At 33.4% G+C, this 25,375-nt stretch overlaps 1 protein-coding gene and 1 pseudogene across 4 annotated transcripts; both read left to right on the top strand.

Annotated features, from left to right (window-relative positions):
* LOC148598198 (transmembrane protein 47-like) lies at window positions 1-18,915 on the top strand. Of its 4 annotated transcripts, none has more exons than XM_088560084.1 (5): window positions 1-561; window positions 10,904-11,047; window positions 11,534-15,920; window positions 17,106-17,249; window positions 18,486-18,915. In XM_088560084.1, the coding sequence occupies exons 1-3, from the start codon at window positions 348-350 to the stop codon at window positions 11,716-11,718; spliced, it is 543 nt and encodes a 180-aa protein (XP_088416210.1). In that variant the 5' UTR covers window positions 1-347; the 3' UTR covers window positions 11,719-15,920; window positions 17,106-17,249; window positions 18,486-18,915. The 4 variants fall into 4 exon arrangements, with proteins under 4 accessions (XP_088416210.1, XP_088416206.1, XP_088416207.1 ...); XM_088560080.1 differs by having other exon boundaries at window positions 16-615; XM_088560083.1 differs by lacking the exon at window positions 1-561 and adding an exon at window positions 1,899-2,733.
* LOC148598197 (uncharacterized) lies at window positions 15,722-24,384 on the top strand (annotated as a pseudogene).
* Window positions 24,385-25,375: the final 991 nt, after the last annotated feature.

Genomic DNA, 25,375 nt, shown 5'->3' with positions numbered 1-25,375 from the left:
CATGTATTGTACGTTCTCCAGAACAAAATTTCGTTTCGACTCGTTGAAAACCGGTCATATGGTAATGCAAAAATGGATTATTACTTTTAATATCTCGTATAATGTGAGTTAATTGCAGAAGTAGTCAAACATCATTTGTGTTTTATATTCTTGATCTTGGATCTACTTAGAATATTTTTTATAGTGAGATTTATTGCTTAAAAGAAACACATCTATAGGCGTATACCAATTTAGGCAAAGCTTCTTATTAGTGATTTTATCTACAAGTAAATACAAAGTTGCATCTTTTAAAACAGAATTAATTTTTTCAAAAGATTCTTCTGGAAAATCTATGTTGTATCTACAAAATGACGGCTAGTAATTCATTCATATGTGGAATCGTACTTTTAGTATTTTTGAATATGGCAGCCATTTTAGCGTTTGCGTCGCCATATTGGATTGTGGAAAGTGTATATACCGGAACTTCCCAGAATAGACATGGATTATTTTTCGAATGTGGAAGTCATAAGCTATGCCAAGCAAATGATAACCTACAGTTTGGATTAGCAGACGGAACAGAGGGTCAGTATATACATGTACATAGAAGCGTGGCTCCAGTATTTTCTAGTTTGGAAGGTACGGCAAAACTCCATCCGCAAAACTCTGGTGCGCCCCAATATCCAGCTCAAATAGCCCTTGTTAGCTAAAACAATCACTTGGCGTCCGACGTTGTCATGAATTTTTAAAGATTCGTCTTCTGTAAAATTACTTGAACAATTGGAACAAAACTTAGGGTATCCGGTCCGGAACTGATGGTAGATCCCTTGACCAATATGACCACTGTTACGAAAATAGACCATAGGGGTCAAACAGCAGTTTCAATGTCATTAGGTTAAAACAAATTTTGACAATGAGAAGTATGAAGCAAGATGAATTATGTCCATAGAGATTTTTTTCTTGTGAAATACTGTTGATCCATGTACATGTTGGAGTTGTTGCCCGTTTTGACGTCATAAAAATCTTTTTTTTTGAAACTATAAACATATGTTTACCAAATAATAATTTGACCCTTTTTGATTTTTGACTATAAACATGACTGTCATTACTAAAAATTGACCATAGGGATCGTAGCAGTTTTTTTCCTCAAATTTCTCACACTTTCTCAAAAATCCGTTCGGTTTAGAATTATATTCTGCCTGGAATATAAATTTGCTTAGCACCATGCAATACAATCATGAAAATATATTTGTGAAAATTAGAGACATTGTCCTTTTGTGACGTTCTTTGCTGTTCCCGTTTATTTCTAGAAGGACGAACTACAAGGAAAGGAAATTCATGAACAAAACAATGCAAAAAAAAAAAAAAAAAAAAAAAAAAAAACGAACAAACAAACAAACAAACTTAATAAAGATGCAAAACGAGCTGAACACAACACACATGCAAGAATTAACAGTGCATTCACACAGCAAGAACCATTCCACTGACAAACTTCGAAGATCCCGGACAGGTAAGTGCTTAGTATCTGATCCTTCAATACTGCTGGTCTTTGAAGCACATATGTGATAAAATAAGCAATATGTTTGCTTTTCAGTGATTTGCTTTGCATAGTAGTTCGAAAAATCATACAGCCGTTTGATTTTTAGGTCAAGAAGCTAAAAATATAATTATGAAAAACTTCTAGCCAAGAAAGTATTTGACTTTCATACTTTTACATGAGTTTGTAAAAATGAATGCATGTTTGTGAGATGAAAAGTCAGGATCGAAACAGTGGTAATATCCACGAAAGTGCACATAAATCCATAATTAAGTGTTAACCGAATGAATACAGGTTTTCAAAAAAAAAAAAAAAAAAAAAAAAAAAAATGTGGCGTGTGTTTCCATGTATTTTTCATAATTATGTTATTAATATTTTCGAACAGATGGAAACATTTGTTTTCTAATATATATCCAAAACATACGAGAAACATGTTTTGTACTGTCTATAGCTGGAAGTTCATCTTTCGAGCGGTATATTTTAAAAAACGCACTCCATAACCTGAGCTAGCGGGGTACTCCTGTAGCTTATGCGTTGTAAAGCGTCGGCTGTAGTGCCAGCTAGGAGTCTTGGTCTCGATATCCAATATGTCGAACGCTCGTTATTCGTATGTTTCAAACTCTTTTGAATTTGAAGTAACAGCGGGGAGTTGGCGACGCACACAAAATATGCAATTGAAAAAATAGACAAAGTTGACACGATATGAAAAACGCTGTTTTTTCCAGAAATTAAACATTTTAAATTGTACTACTTCCTGTCAGTCAAGAGGATATACCCCATGGGAACAATGCCAATTAAAGTACTTGAAAATCAAATCAATCGGAAATAGCTTGAAATTTCAATGGATATTCTCCACATTATGAACAATAACACGCAAAATAGTGTGAAATGTTCAACGAGGAAATAATGAACTTGTATCCATGGCAACGAACTGTTCTGATTAGAAGTGAATAGTTTTGTAGGGAGTACTTTATCGCTTATAACTCACAATAACAAACAATTTCAAGTAAAATAAGATATCATGCATAGTTGTGCAGCTGTGACCGGACTGATACTCTTGGTCATTACCGACTTAGGGACCATAATTAGTTTCGCCACTCCCTTTTGGATTATGTGTAGCTCGGGAGCGGATCGAGGGCTATGGGCCACCTGTCAGAAAACTAGTTGTGAATGGATATTTGAAGCTCGTGAAAATTGTGGGATGGATTTCAGTGAGCAAGGTAACCCACTTGAAATGTACTGTGGTCAGTTTTAGACATACCTGTCGGTAATGTGTGAAATTTAAAACTCAAATATATAATTTTATATATAGAATACAGTATACCCTCCTTTAGTAATAAGTATCGGTAATTTCACATGCTAGCATGATAGATACAAAATTCTGATCCTGTAGGCGGGTAACTTTTTAAAAGATATTTAATTGATTTACTTTTATGTACATGTATATAAATGACCATACATTATACTAAACTTAACCTACTTGTACATGTATATGCTTAAAAAGTCGGGGGGGGGATAATTGAAAAACGCGGATCATATTGTATATACATATATACACAAATGTACATACACAGACTGCAAACATTTTGTTTAAAAACTAGTTCTAGATTTGGTTTTACAACTGTAACGAAATGCAGTTGTTTATAGAGCTGGTTAATAGAAATGGAGACATAGAGTCAACTTATATGTCTGGTATACGTTTTTATTTCATTCTTTGTACACGCATTAATTCGTATTAGTTTTATTCGTATGATTGTTTTTGAATTTGTGTATTAACTATATGTATACGCTTTTTTGCTGATCTCAATAAGACTCGTATAATTACAACAAATAATTCGGAGTTAAACATGTAAGAAGGAACTGAAGGAAATTCTGGTGTTTCTCGAAAATATAAAATACCATTGGTTTAGAAAAAGCTACATGTACATACATGTACGTCATACGACTTGTGATATATTAGTGATTAATATACTAATGAGCGGAAACGATCGCTTGGAAATAAAGATTGACTTTTGAAGTACGTATCAATAGCTTGTTTCACATGTGTTTACTTCGCTAATATATATTATTTTCATGTACATAATTAAGTCTGTCAGCTGAGTATGAACACGACTAGCATAGAATACCCGTAAGCAATGGAATATTTGAAGGTTACGACGACGCCCCTTTTTTGGAAGCAAAAAAGCGTTTTAACTGTTAAAACCTAGCTTTTAATTTGTTACAAAAGCAGTGTTAACGCTGAATTCCCCCTACGAAACCTCCCTCTTAAAAAGTTCTGGCTTCGGGCTGGTACAACATTTGTAGTTAAATGTACATCTTTGTACATTGATTTATAGCAATATGGTCAAAAATATTATGAAACATGTAAACTCGTGTTTCCTGTGAATATCTCGTACCATCCACTTAATCCGTTTTGACAATCAAATTACAACAAACACGTGCTATGTATGAAACAATTTGGTGTGTATACATGTATAATTTTATTATCTTCAACAAATTGATTACCGGAACTTAAAGTAAGTGATAACAATGAAAACAGAGAGGGTGGGGGGTATATAATTATGGAAATAAAAGCGGGAAAAATAATTTTTAATGAATAAATTACATTTTATGTTCGATTACAAAGTAATGAAACATGTTGAAAACAAATTCGAGTTTTTTTCTCAATCTGGTACAACGTTACTACATTACACGTACGTTGTATTTAAAAGAAAAACGATATGATAGATAAATACATAAAACAAACATGGGGAAACAATTCTTCGTTATGCTAAATTGAGTTCAGAATATACTATCATTATGATTTCATCTTTTGCTTTTTATGAGAGGAAATATTAATAGGATGATTAATAGGGAATTATGAATAACCAAAATATGATCACGAGTGCCGAAGAAATTCTTCCGCGCACGAGTTAAATTTTACTGCGGTCTTGACAAGAATGATCATATTTAATTTGGTTATTCACGGTAACAAATTGGTTAACCTATTTACCATAATATAGATTTCCCTCAATTTTCCGTCGCTATTTTCAATATAAATTTCAAATTTTGTGAACTGCGGATTTGTATTCGTGATCTGACGTTTTGGCGGGAAAAAAACCCTAGAGCGAATTTACAGAATTTATTTAACAGTTTGAAATATCGCAAATTTTTACACTGGGAATATTCAATAAATCACTACTACATTGTTTTTATAAAATAATGAATAATCATGATAATAGATATCTTGGTATAATTTGAGTTTGAAGTACCGTACCGTCTTGCCATTATAAATGATGTGTATTCTTGATGTTTTAAAAGTATGACCCCCGACGATTATTGCAAATTGAAATGAACTGAAAAATAATTGAACGTGTTAATGTACTTACAAGATTGCTCGAGTTTTATAAATTATAGGAAAAAATGAGTTATTATACACGTAGCCTGACCTGCTACATCGAAAAACCAATAGATTCTATTGCATTTGAGTTTCATTTACAGAGTTATCTCCCTTAATTTTGAAATCTACAGTGCATTCTATGTAATTTTTGTCTCCTATGAACATGGGTTGTATGAAAAACCACATGTTACTTTCTTTTTAATATGACATTTTAAACAAAATGTGAAAATATGTAGGCTTTCCAACCATGAATCACATTTTGCGTGATTCTTATGTGGAATGATACTTAAGTAAAACTAGGGCAGAACTGTAACTAAAGAACTATGCAACTCAATTCGAAGCCTATCAAGATGTGTATTAGAATTGCAATTGGTGTCTGGTCTCAAATTATCATTCCATGCACACATGATCAGGTAAGTTTCAAACTTTCATATTATGCACACGTTATTCGTTACATGTACATGTACAATTACATGTTTTGTATTATAAAGCTTTAAAAGCTTGAACGGAGATGGAGTTTGCTAGAGTAGTAGATTAAAATCGGTAAATATAACGATGATTAGTGCTGGATTCATCTCCCCATTCGAAGATACCCTTAGTTTTGAATTCAAACGCATTAATTTCATTACCGCTCTACGGAAGCTCAAAACAAACTTTATGGGAGATAAAAGTTTATGATAAAATTATTTTATCTGCTTGTAATTGCTGGTTTTGATGTTTTTATCGAGTTAACTTATCCATTAAGTATGTTAGGGGAGAATGAAGACAAAACTGCCTTTGTGGTCGGAAAATGCAAAATTATGTTTATTTTTTTTCCCGTGAAAGTTTGAATGAGAGTACCTCGGTTTATTTGAGTCATACATTACACAAGAATTACATTTGTTGAAGTTTATTTTGGTAAGCATGTAAAAGAGCAAATTTTATACCAAAATTTATTTGAAAGAGTAATCAAGGGAACCAAGATTCTAGTAAAAATCAAAAGAATGTAATCAAGGGACAAAAACCAGACATAGAAAACAGACAAACACAACAAAGAACATAAAGTAACTAAAATCATACATACAAAGCAACCAAAGCAAAAGAGCAACTCGGACTCCACTAAAAACTGGAAGCATGGACCAGGTGCTCCGGTAGGGTAAGCGTCCATTTATATTTAAAAAAATGTTGATATTCGTTTATATTTAGAATCTGTCGATCTATCTAATTGTTTGGCTGAACAATTCGATGAGCGCGAGGTAGAATGTTGCTCGCCGGCTAGCCATATCAAGTCTGTACACAAAATATTCCAAAGGGTGATGCAAGCTTAAAAGTAGTACTCCAGCTTAGAATCATGCAAAATGTGATTCATCGGTGAATAGCCTACATATTTTTTATTTTTGATATTTTGTTTGAATTGCCAATGTTAACAGAAATTAACATTCGGTTTTTCATAGAACCCTTGTTTCTTAGGAGATAAATATTATATAGAATGCACTGTAGATTTAAAAATTAAGGGCGATAACTCTGAAAATGACACTCAAATACAATAAAATCTATTGGATATTCAGTGTTGATTATCCCCTAAGAGCAGGCAGATTTGAATGAATAATTACACATTTCATAATATAGACCATTAAAACAACTTAATTACAAAAATAAACATATGTAGCCTTTTTTGGGGTGTATCACAAAAGACAGCTACTTAATACTTCATACAAAAGGTTGACTTTAATAATACTTGTCTCAGTTGAATCAAACGACAGGGTAATACATTGTACTAGTTGTTGGTTTCAAAGGGGTGTGATCGCACACTCTCCCCCCCCCCATTTGCGTACCGGATTGCATGCACCTTGAGCATGTCTCAGAACAATTACTGAACCAAATGGAAAACCGTGCACAAATGTATTACCATGATAATAATGAAATTGTTACATTACAAATGTACTTCTATGAGCGATCGTTCCATCGCTTATCGCTTATTAACAATATCTGTTAATTAAAAAAAGGCGATATTTTTATTTCAGAAGTTACTGCAATCGCAGTAATTGAAGACCCACCATGTCGTAATAGCTAAAATTGTAAAAATCAGGGGAAAAATGCACACAAAATTAATTACTTTTGGTCAACATCACACAGGCTTTTAATGCTGTTAAAAGTTCTATTATGAGCATGATTACATGAGTCTGCATGTTTGTATGTATTTGTTTCATGACGTAAGTAGGCTTTGATCTTAAAGAGTAGAAGATCAAGTTTATCACGTTAAGATTTCCCGCCTGCTTGTATCTCCATGGCATTTTTACTGACAATGTTCTTTCTTCCCAATAACAGTCACTAGTTTTACAGCGAATGCATGTATGGATCCAAATATTTTGTAAAGAAGAGGAATTAAAGACATTTAAAGGGGTGTTTTAGACTTTAATTGATCATTGTATTGTCCAGATAAAGAACGGAATAAATTCAAAAAGAAAGTCCAGTTGTCCTAGCTACCATTCTGGATTTGACAATTGTAAATATATCAGATCAATAAAATCCTTGTTTTCTGATGTAGAAAACAATGCAAGTGGAATTCAGGCTGATATTTTCTAAACAAATTCCCAAATTTACAGATTTTATTTAACCAACAAAAAGGGGGGTCCTACTCTAGGAGCCCCCTTCTCTTCCACTGGTATGTATTCTTAATTGCTAGTACTAATTGATACATTTCTGCAACAGAAATAAGGTCGGAAAACACTAATACTTTAGTGTACAGCTCTGCTTTAAAACTAGGCAGAAGCTTATTATTAATGTTTCACTCATATCTTAATCCCAAAAATCATTTGATTGGAAATTCTTCAAAAAGTTGAACACTCAAAATTTGGTTACGTTCTACTGTAGAAAAATACAGGAAAATTTCCCGCCATAATCAGTCAAAAATTATTTTCGAAGCAAAATTGCACAAAAATTGCGTGAAGCCTACATTGTATCGGTATCGCATGAAATTGTACTTCAGTGTCCTGAGTAGCTCACATAAAATTGTTAAGGAGTCCAGTTCAGTTTTTGTATTTTTAAGGAAGTAGACCTAGGGTAAGGGACATAACTCTTGAAAATCAGTGATATGTTTGCATCATATTCAATTTCACCAACGCCTTTCAAGCTTTCATTTGAGACAGACAGAAATCAGTCCAAGTTACTTTGATGCTTACATTAGATTTATGTAAAATAGTTAATTAAAACGTTCCAATGGGTTGTAAGAATTGTGTCCCTTACCCTAGGTCTACCTCCTTAAGTTTCCATTCGGTTTTTAACTGGTGTTAGCTTTTTTTTTCCATTTCACATTTAATTTTGGCTACTTTTGATATATTATTTTCCGGAACCCGATTGTGAATTTTTTGGTGGTTTTGGTAAAAAAAAAAAAAAAAAAAAAAAAAAAAAAAAAAAAAAAAAAAAAAACGCGTTCCTCATCTAATTTTTTACCGCATATTCGCAAAGAGTAATCAAGGGAACCAAGGTTATAGCGGTAATCAAAGAATGTGATCCAGGGACAAAGACCCGACATGGAAAACAGATATACACAACAAAGAACATACAGTAACTAAAATCATACATACAAAGTAACAAAGCAAATGAGCAACTCGGACTCAGTCTTTCCGAAATATAAAAGTTGGTTCTCAGTATAATTTTATACTTATTCATTACTGTAACATTTCCCTATTTAATAAGCATTGAAAATTTTTTCCTCGAACTGAAACGACATGCTTTAATATACAATGGATGATATTTGATTAGAGTTCAATATCCGATCCATCCAGTAGCTAGTAACATACATAACCTATTACTTAGAATACAAGCAAAAAATATAAAATTTGCAAAAAATCACTTTTCAATACAGTATCATGGCTTTATCATTACAAACGTAAGATCAGTTAAGTGGATGTTTTTGTAAGAATCAGGCAAAATGGTAAAAATCAGAAACATGCATGTCTCCACCGATCTGACAATATAATTTCACTCAAGGATGCTTTCTCTTTTTGAAAAGACCTGTATTTTATCTCTGCACCAATAGATTTGTTGTAAGGAATTTTGTATACTTTTTAGTGAGTGTCAACTGTATTATCAATTTTATATTATTTGTCTCATCTCTGACAGTGACACTGCAATTTAATGTACACAAGTAACTTATTTTTACTGTTTGATTATGGTCATTTGATATATGACATTTATGGGATATATTGTTTAATTTATGTCCTTACAAAAATCTTAGTGGAGTAGATTGCACAGTTGTTGTCCTCTTTTTCTCTAAAGGAATAACTTGGGAATTGGTGCAATATAAATAGATTTGGTAAGATATTTTTCTATAGAATATTAGAAAAATGAGGTTTTTGACAAAGTTATCAGCCCTTAAATGTTTCTTTTCAGTGCCTTTCATTAAAATTATTACTCAATTCACCAAAGTGATATGGAGAATCTTTTTTTTTCTCTTAATTCTGATGGTGCAAATAGTCGTATTAAATTTTCAAAAAAGGTGGTTTTTCATACCATGTTTCACCCTCTGCCTAATTCTTACAGAGACTGATACTTAAGTGTCAGAAATAACACATGTTTATACATCCTTTGTACCACTGTTAGAATAACTTGATCTTCTTCTGTTAAATAGATAAAATATTTCTATTAACATAAGTATGGGTAGATCAGCTGTAAGATCCTGCAGTGAATTTTTTATCTACGGTAGCATACTTTCAAAATCTATTACGTCAATATTTTAATGCACGTCTAGTTAACGTACAGAACAATACAGGACTTTGTCTACTCTTACTTCATTGTACTTTGGGTGCTTAATTGGCTCCCTGGTCGATTCAAACCAGAGAGTTTAAAATTGGTAGACACAGACCCTCCGCCAACAGTTGCATATACAACATGTATGTAGATACGTGGTACCGTACTTCTGTTTCGATCTTTCCTTACAGGCATCGGTAAAACACATTCAATCAGCATAAAATCAACCGGCATTCTCATATTTGTTTCCTGCTGACAGATTCTGGCGGGAAATCGTACCATTTTAGTTTACAGAATGTATAGTTACGCCATGTATTTTTTAGATTTTAAAATAAATAAAACCGATTAACCGATTAACCTTAATGTATACATCTTATTGTGCTTATTTTTTGTCTGATTTCCTGTTAGGTTATAACAGCGTTTTGGATCATAGCAAACTGCAGTTTTCAGAACAACTTCTTTCCTGTAGTATAGTTTACATATATAGTTTGTTTCTGTTTTGATCAAATTTATAAGAATATTGTTACTATCCACTCCCAAATGCATGTAAAAGTATGTTTTTCTACATATACAAATGTTGAGGATGGACCGATTCAGAGACTGTATATATGGAATTCTGGGATTGCTATTGTTCAATACGTTTCTGATTGGGTTAGATGCATTTTATGAATACGCTGTGACGGCGCTACTTCGTTTACATGGACAGACGTTGAACTTCTTAATTCGGCTAATGGATTTATCATTGGGAGTATTTTATGGTGTATTTGATTGTTGTTTCAGTTCATTTTCGACCTAACAACTTTGAAAGTATTTACCATTTTGTATGTAAGTTTTATGGAGTTGCATTAGTTGCGTTTCGCCATATCAGTTTTTTCTTCTAGGAGTCGGTATAATACACAACACACGTGTATGTTGCTTGATGATTATGTCGCTTCCGACATGTTTACACATTGACTGTGTACGCAACATATACCCCGTGCAGTTACCAAACGAAAACTCTTACATTTGTATGCAGTGTATTCGATGGAAGAAAAAAAAACAATATACGAATATCGAAGGAGTTAAGTTTTTTTTCAATTTAAGAATTAAAAAAGCTTAATTGTTTAAGGTGTCAGTCAAAGGCGAACTTCCTCACCGGTAATAGAATTCACATACATTTTAGACGGTCTTTAGTTGTTTTTTCTTCACAACCAGGTTGTTGTCAATTTGATACATTTCCTGTTTTCGCTTTTTTTGTATAGAATAAATAACATTATGACAGTTTATTTGTTTATCTTCAGGATGGTTTATTGCAGTCCAGGGATTGATGTCCGTCGGTCTGGCCCTGTGTTTGCTTAGTCTGTTGATTGCTACGATATCTTTATGTTGCCAGAAACAGAATTGTTCACCGTCCGGTGTTATTGCAGGATTGTTGTTGACAGCGTGTAAGTTTTTTTTCTGTGTAAAGGCTTACAGTTTGGTTTAAGTGTCAAAAGCTACAAATCTCGTTTCGAGTCCGAATGATACTGAATCGATTTTTTTTTCAAATTTTGTCTTAATCGAACACACCCAGTCGTGCCAGTTTTTCTACAGGAATAGTTCGGCTTTGTGAACAAAATTGAAAGGGTTTAATGATGAAGCAATAAATAATTTCGTTTTTCTTTTTGCGTGGAATATACTTATGCAGTTTTACAGCAAAAAGGAAATGTTTCTTTAGGAGAAGTCTATTCCGCTATGTAAGCACAAGGTCAGCCAAGATACATTAATTTTCATTTCGGTGGAAATTTAATTAATTTATCCTCTACACCAAACGCATGTAAATTATATATAAATACAAATATGGCTCCATATCTGTCCGTTCAAATTCCTATGCTCATTGCACCAGCAATGAATTATATGTTGATTGTAATTTGAATCTTTTTTTATTCCAGTTTTAGCGATGTGTATTGCTGTTATCTTGTTTGGAATAAAAACGTCACAAGATCATAATGTTAAAGCCACAATTGGGAGTTCAGATGGCAACAGTTTTGGTTGGTCATTTTGGCTTGCAGCTGGTGCGGCTGCGCTATCATTGGCTACTTCCGGAGTTTACGGGTGTGCTTCAAGAATTGACTGATATTCTATTATTGTTGAGACTACAGTATTTATATCTTTGCTCATTCCATATACAATATGGACCAGGGGGAATGTCATACGTTCATTTTATCTCTTGTACCTCATTTTTATTGTAAATCAAGTAAAATTTTACATATTCGTTAGAAAGTAAATGTATAATGTAAGGTAAAAATGAATGATGTAGCTGGTTCTTTCTTTGTACATATATGTAACCACTTTTGATCACTTTGTTCACAAATCGTCATCAATCCGAACTACTCAGCCATTTCCGCTACTCCGGAAGGCCTGAATTATACTACAGTGTTTTTTCAGTTATTTTTTATTAATGCAAACAGAATCGGAAGAGATAGTTTCAGCTATTTGTATCATATTTATAGCAAGACTAAAGGTACAAAGTACGATCAGGGTTTTTTTTCAGTCTATGAAGAAATAAACTTAATCACGGGCATTGAGATAATTTCGAAAAGACGAGAAAAATGAAAATCATTCCATATTATTTAATTTTAGTATCAAAATTTAACGAGTAAATTATAAAAAAAGGTGGATGACATTTGAAATAAAAATCTGAAGATATATTGGTATATTTCTTTCATTTACTTGGTACAAAGTTTAAAGGGTTCTCTTTACACACAATAAAGTACTTCTCCATCTAAGAATCAGGCAAAATGTGTATAAGGTGTGGCACATGAAGAAAAAAAAACCAAGAGATTTGATTGCATTAACCAAGTATTTTATGCCCGATAACCTCTAGAAATAACCACCAAAGTGTTTGTAAAATCTGTCTTTAAAAGATATAATTGATATATTTAATTGAAATGCACAATGGAAAAATGGCGGGAACATTTTCCCGCTCTTCTTCCTTATATAAGCAGTCAAAAATTTTTATGTCACAGATGCTTCAGGATAAATTTATTTAGCTTTTTAGCTGTTTTCTATGTATTGAATATATCTGAGGCAAAAAAGACCAAATTGAGAAATTATGTGCCACCAATTGCCTGATTCGTTAACAAAATGATACTTAAATGAATTATTCTGTCATTATCAGAAAACACTAGCTTTATGAGTGTACATGTACATGTAATTTTAATCTGTATTACATGCCAAGCAAGTAGTTACACAAACCGGTCTAGACGTATATATATATATATATGGACTTTGTGCAGGTGGTTTGTTTGTAATAGTATGTTATATTTGTATATATGTATTTGTTCATCATTTAAAAAAAAAATATGATTTATGGCTTATCTAGTATTTCTTTCCAATTGTCAAAAATTTTTAAAATTAGCGCATTCTTACACATATTAGGGAAGTTATGTGCAGGTATTCGAAAATCACTGCATAAATTTTGTCACTTTAAGCATTTCAGCAATTTTTAAAAAAAAATAAACTTACCACTTAGAAACATCTTTAAAAGTCCGTACAACGTCCGACCTCACCGAAAATTCTTTCAAATGCAGACCTCACTATAAATCCAAACATATACTGACCACTTAATTTGAAAATCCTGTCAAATACTATTTCATTGGATTTCAAAATGTATTACGCTCCTTTTCAATGCCTTACATCAAAGACTTGAAAGAAAAGTCGTAGTGAAATTTATAAACAACGAAGGAACGCCGACATCTCCGACATGCTAAACTTCAATAATATTACTTGTTATATTCACGTTGACCGTACTGCCATCGGAAACAAAAATAAAAAAGAACTACAACCGAAATTTGGAAGAAAGAATTCATTATAAATAAGGCACTCAGTTGTATTTGTGTTATAATGACATCAGATATATATACCCAAAAACAAACGTGATAAATGAAAAAAAAAATGAAAGAAAAGTAGTTAAGTGTCAGTCCCTGTAAGAATCAGGCAGTGGGTGAAACATGGTATGAAAAAACCCATCATTTTGATAGTGTAATTTGACTTTGTGCACCACCAGAATCAAAGAAAACAGAGAAGATTTTCTATATCATGTTGTACCTTTGCGTTACAATGCCATAGAAATGCACTGAAAATTTAAATTTCAAGGGCAGATAACTCTGTCAAAAACTCATTTTTCTTAGTTTCTATCGAAAAATTTCTGCACAAAGACAATGATGCAGAGATCAAATAATGGTCTTTTCAAATAGAGAAAGTATCCTTGAGTGGCATTACATTGTCAGATCGGTGGGGGTTTGACATGCATGCATGTTTCTAATTTTTCCCATTTTGCCTTATTCGTACAAATACTTACACTTAAACCTTATCTTTTGTTGTTAAATGTGTCCTTTTATATCAAAATAAAAACTTGCTTTAACGATGTTATATTATAGATGACTCATTAGCTCACCATTGGTGAGAACTCGACTTTTGCAAAGACTTTGGGATAAAAAAAAAAAAAAAAAAAAAAAAAAAATGACGCTCATTTGTGACCACCCCACATTTTTTTGCATGGATTCCATTCAAACGCTAGATTCTGATTCATACTTACACTTCATGTACATCCCTTCATGTTTTTGTATGTTTGACTACTTTTGAATCAACTTTAGTTTATGAACATACACATGTTTATGGTATCCGGAGGCTAGATGAACACTTTTGGAGACTTGTGCGGTGACTTAACCAATATTTTTAAAAAGTTCAATAGCACAGGCAAATACCAGAATATAGATACATATATACATTTTTTCTAAGATTTCATATTTCTCCGACAAACAAGATTTTAGCTCTACCCTTTATACATATACTTATTATATAACTTAATTTACAAAATCACTTGGGAACTTCTCCGGATCTCCTTCAATGAAAGATGTGTTAACTTTGAAAGAAGTACATGTACTTTAAATTCGTGACTATGTCACTTTTTCGTCTTCTTTTTGAAAAGACAGACCGCCAATTGCTGACCTATTCCTCCACTCTTATGAGGCTATCTTTATAGCTGATCTGATCAGAAAGAAAGAATATCGTTTGGATAGATCCTTCAATCTCAGTTTCCGCTATATAGATGACGTATTATCTTTAAACAATCCTAATTTCGGGGATTTGATACATAGCATCTACCCAAAAGAACTTGAGATAAAGGATACTACAGACACTGTGAAGGCAGCCTCATATCTTGACGTACACTTAGAAATCGATGGTAAAGGAAAACTTTTGACCAAACTTTACGACAAACGTGATGACCTTTCATTCAGAATTGTCAACTTTCCTTTCATCTGTGGCAACATCCTTTCGGCACCTGCGTATGGAGTGTTCATATCACAACTCAAACGTTATGCCAGAGCTTGCCGAAACTACGCAGACTTTTTGCATCGCGCTAGAACTCTAACAAATAGGCTTCTGGAACAGGGTTATGTTGCTACAAGACTGAAGTCATCACTACAGAAGTTGTATGGTCGTCATCACCATGAAAACTGATTTATTCAACGGGTCATAGTTTTCTTTTCCTCGATTGTCAACCCCGGACTTGACTTTTTATGAGCAACTCGGCGGGTGTTTCTAGAAAAGCAGAGGACGCTTACCCTACCGGTGCACCTGGTCCATGCTCCCAGTTTTTAGTGGAGTCCGAGCTCCATTGCTTTTGTTATTTTGTATGTATGATTTTAGTTACTTTATGTTCTTTGTTGTGTATGTCTGTTTTCCATATCTGGTCTTTGTCCCTGGATTACATTCTTTTGATTACCGGTATAACCTTAGTTCCCTTGATTACTCTTAAAAACTAAAATGTCCATTTTGACATCGTAAAGAAGTTTGCATGTCACAATACGAAATAAATGTACTTATAAATAAAGTTATTTACATGTATACATGTCGAATGCAACAAGGAAGATTTTAAGAGGAAACGTTTACAAAATCACTTGGGAACTTCTCCGGATCTCCTTCAATGAAAGATGTGTTAACTTCGAAAGGAGTACATGTACTTTAAATTCATGACTTGTTCCTCATTTTTGGATGTGTCACTTTTTTCGCCTTCTTTATGAAAAGACAGGCCGCCAATTGTTTTACCTTACTTCATAACTACAAATATAAGCATGCATGGTTGTGGAACAGTGTTCGGATTAATTCTCCTGGTCATTACCGTCATTGGAACCTTACTTAGTTACGCCTCGCCGTTTTGGATTAGGTATAAATCTGGCAAAGTCATGGGACTATGGGCTACGTGTGAAGGAAAAGAATGTACATGGATTTTTGAAGTTGAGAGAGATAATACAAAAGATATGTTTAGAGAAGGTATTTGCATTTTGTATCATTATCTTTAAGATTTGATAGACCTGCCTTTTTCGGATTTCCCAACAGAGACTTGCTCCCAATATAAAAATGCAGCCCGACTAAATATACACAAACATTTGATCATGGTGGATCACATAACTGTGGCAAGTCAAAGTGGACAAAAATCAATATTTTGTAATATTATAAAATGAATTTGTAATATTACATAATCATTGTTTTAATATTAGAAAAGAATTTTTAACATCAGAAATTCATTTTGTAATATTCAATATTCGTTTTTTAATATTACAAATGCCTGATTTAGTAATATTATAAAACATTAGACATTTTGTAATATTACAAATTAAATATGTAATATTAGAAAATGAATTTGTAATATTAGAAAATCACTTTGTAATATTGCAAAATCAGTCACATGTTTTAATATTACAAAATGATTTTCTGATATTGAAAAATCGTAATTGAATACGACCAATCAATATAAAAAAAAGTCACTTTTTAAAATTAGAAATTCAATCGATTTTTCAATGTTAAAAAAAGTTTTGTGATACATTAGAAATCTAATTTGTAATATTAGAAAATGAATTTGTAATATTAAAAAATCATCTTTAAAAGAAAATACTTTTGTCCACTTTGGCTTACCATACATAACACTGTCTAATATCAGGTTAAAAACTGGCAACACACAACACACTTCATCATGTACTTAATGCATTTTTACGTTTTATCTTCACTTTATTTTGCACAACTCATAGGTCCGGACTGGTAACTGCTGAGTTTTGGAAATAAATAAAACAATGTCACATTCTGTTAAGTTGTTGTGGTGGTTTTATCTACCTACATGTAAGTTTCGCCCACTGTATGCTTCTTACAGATACGGACACTAAGTTCAATATGGTCAACCGACCTTATAAACAAGAATTAAAATAAACAGTTTCCCGACTTGGACCATATTTTCACAATAATGGTACATAAACGGCTGTCTGATCGCCTCTTTGTCAGAAATGCTTCGGCGAATTTAATAAAAAATAGACGAGATGGTTGCCTTTATGCCCCAAGGACCTTTTGTTTGTCATTATTTTCTTTTTTTTTCTCGAGAATCACTAGACATTCATGAAAAGTCAAGAAAAGGGGGGGTGTCTTTGATGCCCAATCTGCTTTAAAGCGGTTTTCTGTTCACTTCAGGATGGTTTATAGCAGTTCAGGGGATGATGTCCGTCGGTGTGGCATTGTCCTTGTTCAGTTTGTTAACAGCGTCAATCTCAATGTGTTGCCGGAAAGAGAGTTGTTCCCTTTATGGAACAATTGGAGGATTGTTGTTGACTGCGTGTGAGTATATGTCTTGGTATAAAGGAGTAGGAGCAACCATTTTACTGAGAGGAGTTATGTCTTAACTTTCTATTTTTATTTTTACCCTACCGATGCACCTGGTCCATGCTCCGAGTTTTAAGTGGAGTCCGAGTTGCTCATTTGCTTTTGTTACTTTGTATGCATGATTTTAGTTACTATATGTTCTTTGTTGTGTATGTCTGTTTTCCATGTCTGGTCTTTGTCCCTGAATTACATTCTTTTGATTACCGATATAACCTTGGTTCCCTTGATTACTCTTTATACTTAGACAAATTGTCCGTATGATCAAGCCTTTTATTTTGAATTTGATTCTATCACCCCCAAAATATACTGGGGTATCCCAGTTGGTCAAAATTATACTTTTTTAAGGAGAGCTTTGCTCTGTTTTTGGCCTTACGTGATCACGCGATGCGTAAACTTTGCTTTGCAAATAGTATTACTCCATTGGCTTACACAGTATATGAGCAATCATGCGTGCAACACTCACAAACACAATGATCAGATTTAAGGGAAATACTTGCTAAATGCAAGTTGAAATTCAATTTTGCTTGTAGAAATTATTTTCACATGCTAAAATTTGCTAGTGGAATTCTATATGTCATATTGGTAAAGTCCAGAAATAATTAAAAAAAACTTACATTTAGCGAGTGTAAATTTTCAGTACTTGCTAAATTTAGCTAGTATAAAACATTCTGAAACATGATCCCTGCAATAGCAACCGCCATCCCTTCCTTCACAGTAATAAGGAAAGGCAGGGGCCAATGGTCATATGTTAATTAGAATGTTAATAAATACGCCATTAACATCTTGAATACTTGTAATGAATGCTGAAAATGGTCCATTTGAAAAAAAAATTTCCCTATCACTGGGTCCTTCAGCATCAAATACAACAACAACCATAAATACAACAACAACCAGAGCACAACAACAATGATTTTAATGACTGTTGTCGCACAACGCGGGATGCATGTACATATCAAACTACCTTTGTCAATTTTGCACCATTTTGTTTTACAAATTCAATCTCTGTAGGAAAACGTAACAAATAATTATTGTCCACAGGCACTTGTTTCTATCAATGGCCGGATGAAATACCTATATTTGATAATAACCGGCCATTGATAAATAAAGTAAACGCCTTTATTATTGTCAATTGCCTTTTCATATATTTATACTTTATTAAAATGTATACTATTATCTTATTTTCTTTTTCAGTTTTTGCTATGTGTGTGGCTTTAATCCTGTTTATTGTCAAAGTAATAGAACTACATGACGTTAAACCAACATTCGGAGATTCAGATGTAAACAGTTTCGGATGGTCTTTCTGGGTAGCGGTTGGCGCGACAGTGCTGTCATTAGGAACTTCCGGCGTTTACAGATGTGCTACTAGTCATGACTGATTAGCTTCCCACTGTACACATTTCGTGATATTTGGTCTAATTATTTGCGAACGCAATATGGGATTAGGGGTCACTTAGACGGCCATACAATATAACCCAGCTGTATCATAAAGCGTTAAAGTAGTGAATTTAAGTTCATTTGTAGTGAGCATTGTACTAGACACTTAGATATGATCACGTTGCCTTTATTATTTCACGAATATAAAAAGCTTCTTTTAGAACAAGTAAATTTTATTTTTTATGTATAGTTTTAGTTTCATTTTTTTTAATGTCATTTACTTTGATGTACATTTACATTAAAGAAACCCATGAATTATTTTATTTTATAACACAACAATAAATACTGAAGGAGGTAGACCTAGGGTAGGGGACAGAACTCATGAAATCAGTGATATGTTTGTATCATATTCAATTTTACCAAAGCCTCTCAAGCTTCCGTTTGAAGCAGAATAAAATAAAGTAATTAGACGCGTACAAAAGATTGATGTAAAATGCTGAATACAAACGTTCCAATGATTTTTAGGAGTTGTGTCCCTTACCCTAGGTCTACCTCCTTCATTTTGATAAACTATATAGACGAAGAATTAGTCCTGATCACATAACTTATTGTAGTATTGATTTAGTGCAGGGAAAATGATAGGTCCGAATGAATAGTAAGCTACAAGTAGTTTCGTATCTGAAGATAATGGATTAACTTGGCCCACAGACAAATCGTCCCAAGTCTATTTTAACTTAGGTCGTCATAGACTCTAGCTTAAAACTTAGTCATAAAACCTGCCTCATATTCATTATTATATGTCATATTATTTTGTTTTCAAGGACTCTCCTAAAAATCTTTGTTAATTGTTTTTATTGTAAATGATTTGTACCAATATAAAGACATTATCCATTATTGGAGAGCAACATTGTAATATGAAATTAATTATCAGATGTGACTAAAAATTAAATGGAGACAATTTAATTGCACCACAAATCAAATTTCTAATAGCAAAATCTATGTCTTTTTTCAATTCTGTTAAACTTTGAATACAATGTAGCATTAAAATTCATAAACAAACAAATACAAAGAGTAATCAAGAGAACCAAGGTTATAGCGGTAATCAAAAGAATGTAATCCAGGGACAAAGACCAGACATGGAAAATAGACATACACAACAAAGAACATAAAGTAACTAAAGTCATAAATACAAAGTAACGAAAGTAAATGAGCAACTCGGACTCCACTAAAAACTGGGAGCATGGACCAGGTGCATCGGTAGGGTAAGCGTCCTCTGCTTTTCTAGAAACACCCGCTGAGTTGCTCATAAAATGTCAAGTCCGGGGTAGACAAACGAGGAAAGGAAAACTATGGCCCGTTGAATAATCAGTTTTCATGGTGCTGATGGATACACCATAACGATCCAAAAGTTCATTATGACGATCATAAAACTTCTGTAGTGATGACTTCAATCTTGTAGCAACATAACCCTGTTCCAGAAGCCTATTTGTTAGAGTTCTAGTCTGCGTAGTTTCGGCAAGCTCTGGCATAACGTATGAGTTGTGATATGAACACTCCATACGCAAGAGCCGAAGTGATGTTGCCACGGATGGAAGGAAAGTTAACAATTCTGAATGAAAAGTCATCACGTTTGTCGTAAAGTTTGGTCAATAGTTTTCCTTTACCATCGATTTCTAAGTGTAGGTCAAGATATGAGGCTGACTTCACAGTGTCTGTAGTATCCTTTATCTCAAGTTCTTTTGGGTAGATGCTATGTATCAAATCCCCGAAATTAGGATTGTTTAAAGATAATACGTCATCTATATAGAGGAAACTGAGATTGAAGGATCTAGCCAAACGATATTCTTTCTTTCTAATCAGATCAGCTATAAAGTCAGCCTCATAAGAGTGAAGGAATAGGTCAGCAAGTAAAGGAGTACAATTTGTTCCCATTGGAATGCCGACCGTTTGTTGAAAAACACGTCCACCACACTGGACAAATATATTGTCGATTAAAAATTCCAGCATTTTGTAAACATCTTCCTCTGTATATTTGGAAGATGATTATTGGGAATAGAAGTATACAGTGTTGAAAAGTCGTAGGTTTTAATGCTATTATATTCAGATAATAGTCTGGAACTGATTGTCTCCAAAAGATGTTTCGAATTTTTCAGGATCCACATTGAATTAATACCACTACGGGAGTAACAAGTGTTGTGGTAGGACTGTAGACCCTCTTTGACAGTTATGAGTATAGAAGTTAAAAGTTTTGAAAGAGGTTTGGTGGTACATTTTGCAGATCCAGCTATGAAACGTTGTTTGAATGGATTCTTGTGAAGTTTTAACAAAACATGTAATTTCTTTTTTACATTGAATAACAATTTTATTAGAAATATAAATTATAAGTTTGAAAGTTTGTTTGTCGGCTCAGGCGCGGCGGATTCATATGGGAGCAAACAAGGCGTACAACCCCCTCTAACATTGTGATGTTCAAAATGATTTTTAGTGTGCATAAAATCTGGATTTTTTTAACAAATTATACTCCCTAAAATTGTCTTGTCTCGATTCTTTCATCCCAAAACTGAAAATCGGATTTGCGCCTGTAGAAATTATAATTTCCGTACCGTGTTCCAGACTCAAGATTGCCTGAGCTGCCCATATGAAGTGTTGTCCAATTATTGGCTCTTATAAACAGATCGAATTCACATCATGTTTGCATTAATACATTTATAAATCAGCTGAGAACAATCTTCAGTTTTTGAAATTGTCTGTGGATTTTAAGTACAAATATTTAAATGGACCGTCTAAATGTTTAAGTTCCCCATTTGAGTTGCCCATCTAAGTGTTTCTTGTATTCTTTCTCTACCATAAACCAGTAAGAACTTTCCTTGATTGTTATTGGTAATAGTGTGTACCATGATTTACACAATAAAGTATGCCGACATCGAACCCTGAATAAACCAGAAACCTGTCTACCTGATGTTAACCAAGCAAATTCTTCAGCGCGAACATAAAGCGGAAGTACTGATATCGAAAGACCGACAAATAAATTTTACAATGTATGACCAATTTGGTCGGTAAATAGAAAAGCTCGTAATCTGGTACGACTAGTTCCACGATCCGAAAAGAGCTTACTGCCATATACATGTACGTCACATAACTTGTGATATTGAATGATTAATAAAAGCGGAAACAATCGCTTGAAAATGAAAAATTGACTTCTCAAGTATCAGTAACTTGTTTCACACGTGTTTTAATTCGCTATACATTATTTTCATGTACATAATTAAGTTTGTCAGCTGAGTATGAAGACGACTAGGGTACAATAGGCAGGGATGTGTTTGAAGGTAACGAAGATCCCATCCTTTGGAAGCAAAAAAGCGTTTAAACTGTTGAATACTAGCTTTAAATTGGTTATAAAACAGTTAGCCTGAATTCCCTCGCCGAACTCTTCCTGTTAAAAAAGTTCTGGCTACGAGCTGGTACAACATTTTGTAGTTAAATGTACGTTGATTTATTGTACTATGATCACATATATCATGAAACGTGTACACTCGTGTACACTCGTGTTTCATGTGAATCTCTCATATATCATCTACTAAATCCGTTTTGACAATCATATTCCAACAAACACCTGCTATGGAGGAAACGATTTGGTGTATACATATGCTTCAATTTTCATACCGCTTGACCGGTGTGGAAACAAATGTTCTCATCACTAGTGACATTTTTTGTTCTCAGAGTTTGATTGGCTTAGAAACCGACGTCAACATGTTTCCTACGAATCGGAATCATAATATTTTGCGCTTTTCATTTTTAGGTATTTTTGACGTCTTTATGGCATTAAAAAAAACAGAATATGCACTCAAATCTTGTTGATTATGAATTTCTCACATCTCGTGAAATAAATTTCATGGTTAGAATAGCTCGGCAAGCCTCGCGATCAAAACTATAAAATTTATCTCACTCCATGTGAGAAATTCCATAATCAACTCGTTATTGTTGTAGATTCTATATATCTTTAACAGATTGATTACCGGAGCTTAAGGATAAAATGGAAACAAAGATAAGGGGAGTATATAATTATGGAAATAGAAGCGATAAAAATAATTTTAATGAATGAATTACATTCTATGTTCGATTGCAAAGTAAATGGAATTAAACATATTAAAGGACAAATTAGATTTTTTTCTCAATCTGGTACAAGTACATTGTATTCAAATGACAAACTATATGATGGATACATACAGAAAACAGACATGGGAAACAATACTTTGTTTTGCAAAATTGAGTTCAGAATATACAGTCATTGTGATTTCATTCCAATCTTTCCGATTCTGAAATTGAAAAATTAGAATATTTCGATAACATACTAACCGAAGATAATCAAAAATTATTCACATCAGATCCTCTGCCTTCAAAAGTTGCTTCAGATGCAGTTCTATTAGCAGTCGTAGATACACCATCAGAGGAGACAATTTTTCAATTCAAGGAATCAGTTCCAAAAAAGTTCACTTTATTTAACAACTAGTTTGAGCAGCAGTCATCAATAATAGATGGAATTGGTCTTATTATTCTTTCCGAAGGTCATATAAAGTTCACCCAAAAACAAAAGAATAATGTCTTTCTTAAGTTTAACAAATATTTAAACTCCTGGTCCGTGCTCCCAGTTTTTAGTGGAGTCCGAGTTGCTCATTTGCTTTTGTTACTTTGTATGTATGATTTTAGTTACTTTATGTTCTTTGTTGTGTATGTCTGTTCTGGTCTATGTCCCTCGATTACATTCTTTTGTTTACCGTTATAACCTTGGTTAGCTTGATTACTCTTCTGAAGAGTTTATAGACAGCACTGCAGTACACCGCAAAAACTACAAAAGAGAAGACCTGAGGGGCCCGGTATACAAACTTTTGGCTTCTTTATTATTTTACTTGGAAAGGAATTTTTTGGAGACTTTGTCTGTCCATCTTCCTTTGGCCTCTCCTGACCCTTTACCAAACCTTTCAGTCAAAAAAGACCTGGATTTCGCTGGAAAAGGCAAAAAAAGATATGTAAGCGGTTACGTTATAGCTGAGCGAAATTTCAATTTGTCTAAAACGATTAGAAACTTGTTACTTGCCAAAGATAAAACAAATGCACTTCAAGTTTTGCAAAGTCAAACAAACATTTTCAATGTAATGTGCTGTTCATATGATGAAATGCTTGGTCAATCTACAGATATAGACATATTAAATGAAATGAAGCGAATACAGAATAAACGTGAGGGGCTTACAAATATTTCAGACAGCGCGTTTTATTTTTGTTCAAAAAACTTGAAATGATGTGCCGTCAAACACTAACGAATAAAAACTTAGTTACACTGGCAAGCGTTTCTACGACGAGGCTTTAAAGGTACTGTTGGATGACTGTGAACTCTGCAACCCCACCCATGACTACCTCCTCTGACGAAGAATATGAAAATGAAATTCAAGACCTGCTTGATTCAATGAAAAGGACAGTTGACAATTATCTTGTATTATTCAGGTCTGTTGTTGCATTATTTCTCAAGCCTAAGTCAATTCAGAAGGGACTATCTGGCATTCTTACAGATGGAAAAGGGAAAGCAAAAAGTAGTTGGTGAAAAAGCCAAAAAGTCTGTTGAAAAGATTGACATGCATTTGTATAATGAAGAAAAATCTGTGAATAAAAATCATTTTTCCGTTTAAAATCAGAACTTTTGCAGAATCTTAATCTTACATGACAGTACTCTCCCGAAAAAGCACTTGTTAATTATTTGTAAAGAGCGTAAAATGAAAATATCTTGTACAAAAAGAAAGATGGAATTGCAGTTATACTAGCAAAGACAACTGATGAAAGTGATATCGATTCTTTACATGTAAATGTAACTGATGAAGAACCTGGGCCAAGTGGTATTGCACCAACAGCATCCTCTGTGTCTGAATAATCGATAAGGAAACATGATAAAAATATCAGTGCCTCTCCTCCTAAACCCGTCTGTTCCTTAGTTGAAATTAGTTTGCCTGTGTCCACTCTTTCAACGCTGCCTACGAAAAAAAAACGAACATGAAGTTACGAAAAAAGCAGTCAGAAGGAAAAGGCAAGGGAAAGGAAAAGCTAAAAATGCAAGAAAGTAATGGAGACAAAGGAAGGGCATCATTGTGCTATATGTTATAAAAATGAGGAGGATGGGGAAGATTAGATAAGTTGTGGCGATTGCGTGCTGTGGTTTCATCTGTGAGCTAATTTAGAGGACCTAGAAGAATGGGCACGTTTAACTGAGGATGGTCAGTCATTCACTTGTCCCATGTACTTGAATGAGGTAAACGTCAACTAATTTATTTAACACTACACCATGCATGTGCACATCTATTCTAAATACAAAAATATGTACATAGAATGTGTGAAGAAAGATAACTCAAATTGCAAATCCAAATTGACCATAAATCTAATATTGACATTAGCATGTATATGTCTTTGGTTTTTATATTTTTTTTTATAAATGCCAGTCTTATGGGTCTTATATCAATATAAGCTGTCAACAAAAATATGGCTGTCGTAACAAAAATTTGAACATATATGATAATAGTCAACGATTAGCAATATGAGTTTGTTGTGTTTCACCATATCCATTTTTTTTCAATGTGCTCTTTACAAATATTTGTTTTTGCAATTTTGTGTATATTTGTTTTTAAGTTTGAGAAGTATACCTGTGGTAAATAGTGTAAATAGTT

This window comes from Perna viridis, chromosome 14 (genome assembly GCF_037379345.1).
Source record: "Perna viridis isolate PV_CMFRI_1.1 ecotype Kerala chromosome 14, ASM3737934v1, whole genome shotgun sequence".
NCBI classification, from domain to species: Eukaryota; Metazoa; Mollusca; class Bivalvia; order Mytilida; family Mytilidae; genus Perna; species Perna viridis.
Note: the sequence above shows the minus strand (reverse complement) of the source record. Positions and strands in the feature narration are given on the sequence as shown.

Excerpts from the sequence above, each read along its gene's own strand:
- LOC148598198 (XM_088560081.1), top strand. The coding sequence starts at position 348 with ATGACGGCTAGTAATTCATTCATATGTGGAATCGTACTTTTAGTATTT. Across the intron at positions 616-10,903 it reads AGTATTTTCTAGTTTGGAAG|GATGGTTTATTGCAGTCCAG; the intron begins GTACGGCAAAAC and ends GTTTATCTTCAG. Across the intron at positions 11,048-11,533 it reads AGGATTGTTGTTGACAGCGT|TTTTAGCGATGTGTATTGCT; the intron begins GTAAGTTTTTTT and ends TTTTTATTCCAG.